Below are 8,681 nucleotides of genomic sequence, written 5' to 3'. Positions count from 1 at the left end.
TCATGCTATTTCTTAGAGCTATCATAGCCATACAGCAAATGTTGCGAATGAGTAACATGCCAATGTACATGAACAAAACTTCTTATCTTCCTCACACCTAAATGAATGAAAAGACTGAGCAAAACCAAACACATGCCACTGCAGCTGGCTATACAAAGAGAATCCAGTACTGGTGCCCACAAATAACCTCATAAAAGCACAATTTAGTTCAGCAATAGACAAGCACCTTTTTGGACTTGTGCTTGTGCTTCTTATGCTTCGTGATGGAAGCATCATCATCCTCGTGAGTGTCGCTGGCTGCACCAGAAGCACCACCAAGCTTCTGCTGATGTTTTGGCACGGAAGTGGCTTTATCTTTCCAAGATTAACAAAAAGTAGAAAAGAAGAAAAGTATTAAATAGAGACAAGTAAAAACACTTTTAGACAAACATGACTTATCACTAGTGACTGGTGTTATCAACAGGAGTCAATAGCCTACGATCTACCTGCGACTCTAAATAAATACACAGATGCTAAAAGTTATAGTCGAAACCAACTTCGGTTATATTTTGTTCAGTTCCAAGGAGTTCTTCATATATATTTTTTTAGGCTGTGTAACATTGAGAACATTGAATTTGAATGTTAAGTCATGTTTAGTCATACACATCCTAATTGAGTTGTCTCTAACTACAAATTTTTGATATGGAGAAGCACTTGCTTTCTTCTGCCTATGTATTGCTGTCAGTTTTGATGCACAATGATGTTGCCTTTTTTACTGTTGCAGTCCTAGTTTTAATGCTGTTAATAATCTTTGTATATAATTACTACTATGTTGCACTATGTGTGTACTTGTCTTACTATGTACTACACTGATGCTGCTATGTAAGGTCTTACGGGCCCCATCAAGCTACTCTCGTAGATTTTAGCCTAAAATGACCGTCCAGTTTTTGTTTACTGGAAAATAAAGGTTGATTTGAAAGTCTCTTTCCATGATCTGCTCTACTTATCAGTACAGTTAGTAAGCCTTAAAAGACAGCAAGCTTTCAACCATGAGTGCTACACTTCACAATAACCATGCAAGGCAGCATCAACACTGATATTAAAATAACAAAGAATCTACTCGGAGTGAAATTACTTTCCAGGTCCAGGTTAGATTGAGTGTACTCTGCAAAATACAAACCCTGTGCTGCCCAAGTCACACTGCCCAAACTGAAGAAAAGCAACTGCATTTCAAATGTAGCCTAAGACAATAATACGTACATATTTCATTTCTATGCTATGCTGGCTACCAGAAACAAAAATTGTGACAGTCTACACCTCAATACACCACTAAGACAGTATCAGTGGACAAAATTAAACAACACTTGATATAAATAATGATGTGTTTAGCATCAACAAATCAAACACAGCTGTAATTAGGCCAACACAGAGCAGTTTTTAAGTGACACTTCACCTTAAATCGACAAACTTCCATTTATGAAACACCAGGTTGAAAGCAGGATAACACTACGTGCAGCCATATTATTAAACACTGGAACATTCTTCTTCATGTGACCTAGCATTCACTGCATTGGTGGCACTGGTAAAGAAGTCATCTGCTAATAGTATTTTGGCACTGACATCCAAACTGTCATTTTGCATCTTGCCATGAATGAAAATGTTTCTCTTGGGTAGTGCCCATGCCAACAAATTTCTTCAGTCACGCCCACATTCACTAATTTAGCCGAGCTGTGCATGCTGCAAGTGATATACTGTATTTACTACAGTAACGATCGCACTTTTCTTTTCCAATTTTTTTACAGGGTGGAGATGCAGGCACGCACGAAAGGTAAAGGGGGCCTGCCCCCCACCCCCCCATATTGGCTAAGCAGACATGCAAATTTTGTGAAGGCAGGAAACATGACAGGAATCGGAAGGAGTACCAAAAAGGCATGAAAAAGGCAGCCCACACTGCGCAGAGGCAAATTAGTAGGTCACTGCGGGCAGACAAGAAACGCCTGTGATTTCGCAAAGACTGCTTCTATGTATTAACAAAGCTGCATACCCCAAAATTTGCTGAATAGGCACCTGTCTGTGTTGAGATATCTGCCTGCAACAGAACCCTCCCCCACCCATTAATGCATACGTCGTGTTACGATCCATGCCATGCTCTTTTGCGTCACCAAAAGCCCAGTCTCCAGAGCGAGCACATTGCAGTAGCACAGCAGAAGCAGCAGCAAGAACAATGGGTTTGAACTTGACCCTCAGCCCCGTCGCCCAGTTATTCTAGCATAGGTGTGATGCCCAAGCAAGCAACCGATGACTACGAGGCAAATCTACAATGCCAACAATGAACAGGACAAACAAACTGGGGCTGTTTCCACGTGTCTGGAGGTGATAACCCATATTTACTAATGCCCACTAATGACCTAAGAAGCAAGCCAGGCAAGCATGTGGGCCCTTTCTACCACGCCTAAGCAGCTATTCTTAAACAGAAAGGAATAATCACAAAAGTAGCTTTTGTGCACAGTGGCTTGCTAATTTGGTTTGAGTAGAGTCCAGAAAATGACACCACATTTTCCTTTTGTTGCCAGGCGTTCCCGCCGGAAAGTGGTGTTTCAAAGGTGCATCAGGACCCATCATTTGTATCAAGTGGATTTCAGTGGCACCTTTTTATGAAGAGGTTGCTGATGCTCTATGCTCACCTACGTTACTTGTACAAAATAAGCAGGTAATCCTTTTAAAAAACACCATCACATCTTAACAGGTGTTACACAGCACATCCCTGCATTTGAGGAATAAAAGTTACATGAATTTATGTGGTGCAGTTCCAAAAGTTACAAGTAGAAATATACTATTTTGGCCTTTACGATGAGCCTCGGCATGACAGCATGAAAATTCTTAGCAGGACAACTTACCAAGCTGTGGAGGAAGGCCAGTGTACCTCTTCTCCAAAAAGTTCAGGTCCTCACTGGGCATGCTCCAAAATTTTGATGCCTGCTCTGTTGGCACATTCTCAGGAGCAGCTGGTGACGATGTTCCATCAGGATCCTCTCGGCTTATCTGCAGCATTTTTCACAAACCATCATGAAAGTTAGTCTGTACTGGATTTGAAAACCCAGCATTTAAATTTAGTGCTGGGCTTTGCACCCTGGAAGCCCTAGTTTTAGAATAGGCAGCATACTAAATTTGGAGTATACACACCTGGTGGTCCTAGTTGCAGAAGTGAGTTTTTATTTCACCTCAACACTGCCAGTTAAAGGGTACCTAATCCACTGCTCTGCGACAGCATACCAATGTGAAAACAAAAGAATGCCAGTTACAAGGTTAACCATGGTGCATGTATTCTTATTACCGGAATTGCTCTTCCAGCTAGCCACCACACGTTTGTCACTGTGTACAGAGCCTTATAAGCGGTACTCCGTTATAATCAAATCAGTGTTTTTAGGCTCTTGAAGATGCCAAACAGGCAACCTACCTTTCAAATACAATTCATGACAGCTTTCATTTTTGTATGGTGGTGTTTTTTTTACTGCACTTCTAATTATTTCACCTCCAACAAGGTTTACACAATGAAGCACTTTGATGCTCAAACTGTTTTAAATGTAGTACATTTTCACTTTGTCCAGGCATTTGAGCGCCTCTTTGCACAGCACATCTGGTGCACGGTCTTCATCGTCCTTGTCATCAGACCTGTACGGCTTCAGTCGGAAGCTTCAGGCTACTGCACACTACTGCGACACTTGCATCGTCAGTGCTCACTTCTTCACAGACAACCAGTTCACTTTCACTGGCATCGACATAGTCTTCAAAGGTTCCTGTTTCAGAAACAAAGTCACTGTAAACGAGGCCGGACCACACGCCTTCAACTGCCACCAAGAACTGACCACCATGTCAACTGCATCCCTTAAATTCACCTTCAGAGGCTCGTGCTGTTGCATACTGAGCAAAACGCTTTTGTAAATGTGTTTCTTGTAAAGCACCTTTACAGGTGGCGGTGATGCCTTGCTCAAGGGGCTGACTCTTAGCAGTGTTGTTAGCTGGCAAAAATTCCAAGTTGACTGCAGTCAACTTTGGCTGAACATTACAAGCTGTGCAACTGTCAAAGATAAGTACAGCCTGTCGCTTCTCTGCCCCCATGTCTTCGTCAAACTTGCACAGCCAACTTGCAAACATCTCTTGCATCATCCATGCGTTATTGTTTTCTTTGTACATCACTGACAAGAGCTCCACTTCTTAAAGCAATGTGGCATCACTGATTTACCAATGATAAATGGGCGATGCTTGTCAGTGGCATCCATACTTGCACAGAAAAATACTGATGCATTCCTTTGAAGCCTTCAAGCAAAAGCAGGGTTCGCCTCTCAGCACAAGAGTGTGGTTCAGCAGCAAATTATTAACTATGCCAGCTTCGTTGGCATCATAAATGTCTCTGTCCGCTTATGCTGACAGCATGGTCTCCAAATTTAGGCGAAGCCAGGCTTTGAAGGACGCATAGTTCACATCACTGCTTTCATCACAGATAACTTTATAGCTGATGCCATGTCATTCAACTGCTAGATATAACCATTAAATGGATCAAACTCATTGTGGCCTAAAAGAGTACCACGGAGCCTAGCTTTCTGATGGAGCATGGGGCCCCTTACTGGTATGTTCTGAGCCACCACTTCTGAGAACCATATGAAGAGTGCCGCATCTACATGCCTGTACTTTGATGCACAAACTGTTTTCTGTGACAGCGAAGAAGAATCTTGCTGCAACTGCTGCTGTACCTTCTCCCGGTTCTGGTAAACAGACGAGACGGTTGTTTCAGATATGCCATATTTTGCCGCCACTGATGCTTTCTTCATCCCTTCTTCTCCCCCAGCTATGGTACCATCTTACCTTTAAATAAAGACCTTTACTTAACCCTTTGAGGGTCAATGATGTAAATATAAGGCGCCACGAACAAGTCCCAAAATGGTCGATGCCATATATTTACGGTGCCGTCTGTTTGTTTAAAAAGCGCGCCAATTTCCTAACTTTTTCTTTTTCGTCATGTGCTGCGACTATGTGGGAATATAGGAAATCTTTTCCGCGTGCCTACCTCTCTTTGTTTTCGTTGCATGGTTTGTTTTAGAGCTAGTTTGCCCCTGCGCCTCTATATACTACCGCTGGTGCATTGGTGCGCGGGCGGGCGATGGTTTGCGTTTTGTTCCACGGGTGGTGTTGGCTTCTTGCGCTTGCAAAACTGATGGCCAACTCGTTACTAATAGCTCAAAGGGCGACCGCCTCTTTCTCGCTCGTTTAGTGCTCACAGTGGGTGCACATAGGAAGGATGCCGCCGTGCATGCGTTTCCGTTGCTTATTTTTTTTTACACTCGCGAAAACTAATTGCCTCTGGTTGGCGATAAGATTAAGATTAGCGGAAGTTTGTCAAACATCATGCTTTTTTGACGGGCACAGACCACACAGATTTCTTGAGTGCGCACATCTACGCAGTTCGATTACGCTATAGATGTACATATTAGTGTTAAGAGCAGGGACATTTGAGTCTTGCAAAATATTCTCGTGTGTGCATATTTAAGGCCTTGAATTATGTGTATAAAAATGCATCAAATTTATAATCCCTATAAGTTTATATCCTTTTTTTATCGTTATTATTCATGAATGAAGAGTATATATATACCAATGCAATATATTTTTTTCTCACCTCACAATCACCTTAGAAAGATGTCGGTAAATTTTTTTCGAAATAAGTCCCTAAGAATAATTGGAATCTGCAATAAAAGAAATCGACCCTGGGCAGTCGCATATGGCGAAAAAAATCGACCCTCAAAGGTTTAACCTTTACTTTTCTTAGCCTGCACTATCTCCAGGACCGGCCCACATTTTTCGTTGAGTAAAGTCACACTTCCGGTTCTGGCTATAGGTGCATGTAGTTTAATTGAGCGCATGTGGGTTTAATTTCAGCCTTTCTTCGCTATTTGTGCACTACTGCTCTGTACATAGCTCTATGCTAACTTGCTGTATCTATTTCGTTCCAGGCTTCATTTTGTTGCCTTTTTCATTGTCCTACGTGCACTAGAAGGCCTCATATCGTCTAATTAACAAGACAAAGGTGGTTAGATACCCAGATCCCACAAACCCCAAATCAATCTGCACTTGTACAAGAAGACCTTGTCTTCAAAGCAAAGGAAGGCAGGGGGTCCCTTCACTCAAGCACACAACTGTACACAATGGGCTGTACACTGCGCTCACACAGCATGTTCCAACACTGTGCAGTTATCCACAACACTTTATGGGACATGGTGGCCATGAAAGAAACAAAAAATATAAAGACTGAACCACCTTCCAGAGAAGGCACGCTTCCTGAAAATGACAAATGCAATCCGCACTCTGACAAGTGCAGTGCACCCGTTCATTTCAGACAGCTTCTCCTACTGTTATTTCTTATCTTTTTTTACAAGTGCAACTATCTACAAACTAATGATAGCACACCGATCCACAACTTACAACAAAGCAGTACATCACATACCTCTTCCCTTGATAGAAATGATTCCTCTGAAGGCTCTGAAACAAATTGAAAGATATCTTTTACTGGGGTGAATGCATAGCCTGATCTATCAATTAAAGTGAAGAAGCTTGAACACCATCTGCAAACGAAAACTCTATTTACCCACTTCCAATCCTAAAAACTGATCCAAGCTTCATTTCACAAATCTTGGCTCTACAACATTATCATTATCTTGTGCAGCAATAAAAGCTAAATGCATTGTCCCAACTGTGGCCAGTATATCCATTTTAATTTTCCCGGAATGAGAACAGGAAGCTTGTCTACAGCAATCATAATTTTCGTTCCACTGGAAATAAAAATTGCTTTTGAAAAATTTCACTTACTTGTAAAAACTGAAAAAGTATGACTACAGGATAGAAAAAAACTGGGACTTCTGTCCAACACAGTCAGCCTGTTATTTAAGGACCTATTCTACTATTAAATTAAATTGCACCTTAACAGTGAATGCAATTGCAGCTCCACCAAAGCTTGCAATAGTGTATGTAGTCATAGTTAATCACTGTGCCAAGTTGTCCCGCTACTATACTATCCCAGTCAGCGAACATCACAGCACTACTGGTAGTGTGCAGCTTTGTTCTGAAATAGAATGAAAGAAGCCAAATGCTTAAGAACTCGCACAGCAAGGTCAAAAATGTCTGAACGTTCATGAAAAAGAAAACAAAAAAAGCAAAATTTTTGCATTGAGGTATACGCGCCGTGCACGCCGACGGACGCGCCACTGGTGGCGGCCTTGCGCAGAACACACGGGAGAGGAGCCTGGCGCGCGCCGTAGTTTGTTGTGTCGTTGATCGTGCTTCTCTGTCTTATTCACGTTTTCAGAGCAAGATAGGCAACACCATTCGCACGTGTGGGGTGGCCAAAGCTTCAGGGAATGTCGAAGAAGAATTGTTGCAAGGTGGGGGGCTCAAATACCGGTGAAAATGTGCCGGTGATACAGTTCTAATAATTCCTGGCAAAGCCTCATCAGCGGGAGCAACGGCAACAAAAATGGATCGTCGCTTCGAAGGGAAATTTCTTGCTCTCATCCTTTCCTTTGTCTCGTCGGTGTTTTTTTCCACTCGATTATAGTTAGACGCGTGAGCAACGAAGTTCGTCTGCAGTGCAGCATGAGGTTTAAAGGCATTTCGCTAAAATTCGGAATGCTGTTTGCCGCTTATATTATTTTCCGCTTCTTTACCGCGTTGCACTAGCTAGGAAGCACGACTGCACGAGCGCATTGCGTTGTATGTTAAAGCTACTGAAGTTTGCAAGAACTGAAATTGTTGGTTTCATGTGGCACGGTAAATCCTCGCACCAGCTGTCGCGCACTTCATGTTTTTACATCTATTTCATGCGTGGCTTCGCACATGCTTAACTGCTGGTAGTTGCTCCATGCATAACTCTTGTCGATTCTTTTGAGCTGCGAAGTTTTCACCCTGCCTTGTTTGTAAAGGGTATAAATCACACTGAGTCTTATCGGAATGATACCAAGGAAGCGCTTCTTTAACAGCTTTATTCTTTTCGCCCGAGGGCATCTTAGATATTGTTTGCGTTCTTGAAAATGTGTTTAGAAAATAGGTAGTTCAGGGCGAGAATTGCTAATAGCTGCTGCATATGGTATTTTTGTTCCATTTCTCGCTGAAAAGTTCGCGTCCCGTTTCGGAAGTCATCACACCTCGATGCTGCCTGAGCAAACTTAACACGCCAAGTGATTTGTTTGTTTCACAATGTAGTACCTTCTTGCATGCGAGTTTTGTACTCAACTGAATCCTTTCTCAGCGGTGCTCAGTGGTGGCGTAGAGGTAGAACACCCGCCTCGCGTGCAAGAGGTCCGTGGTTCGAATCCCGGTGCCGGCAATTTTCCACCGGTTAAAAAAAAAAAATCCGCATATTGATAAAATTGCATAAACAGGCCTGGAGTGTGGCCTGATCCCGGTGACCAGAACCGGTAACGCACTCCCTCACCAGAGCAGGATTGGCCACCCTGGTGCAGTACTTGGCCACAACCTCCTATATGAACAACACAATCAAACCCCGGCCCTCAGTCCCCAGCAGCTGTGAAGCAACTGACCACGGCGGCAATCAGACCTGCGACGCAGCAGAGGGTGCTAAGAATCACTGGCTCCGGACAGGCCGCCACTGGAATGTGAACCTGGCAACGTTTAACTGCTAGGCGAGTCTAGCAGTA

The 8,681-nt window shown here is 43.0% G+C and overlaps 1 protein-coding gene across 1 annotated transcript in view; it reads right to left on the bottom strand.

Annotated features, from left to right (window-relative positions):
• The window catches only part of LOC135896203 (rab-like protein 6), a 136,828-nt gene that overhangs the window by 7,172 nt on the left and 120,975 nt on the right, over positions 1-8,681 (bottom strand). The window contains exons 13-15 of the mRNA XM_065424570.1: positions 6,476-6,510; positions 2,877-3,021; positions 227-354 (exon numbers count right to left, since the gene is read on the bottom strand). Coding sequence (XP_065280642.1) covers positions 227-354; positions 2,877-3,021; positions 6,476-6,510 — 308 coding nt within the window. The remainder of the gene's footprint in view (positions 1-226; positions 355-2,876; positions 3,022-6,475; positions 6,511-8,681) is intronic.

This window comes from Dermacentor albipictus, unplaced genomic scaffold (assembly GCF_038994185.2).
Source record: "Dermacentor albipictus isolate Rhodes 1998 colony unplaced genomic scaffold, USDA_Dalb.pri_finalv2 scaffold_17, whole genome shotgun sequence".
NCBI lineage: Eukaryota > Metazoa > Arthropoda > Arachnida > Ixodida > Ixodidae > Dermacentor > Dermacentor albipictus.
This window is presented reverse-complemented; position numbering and strand designations above follow the sequence as displayed.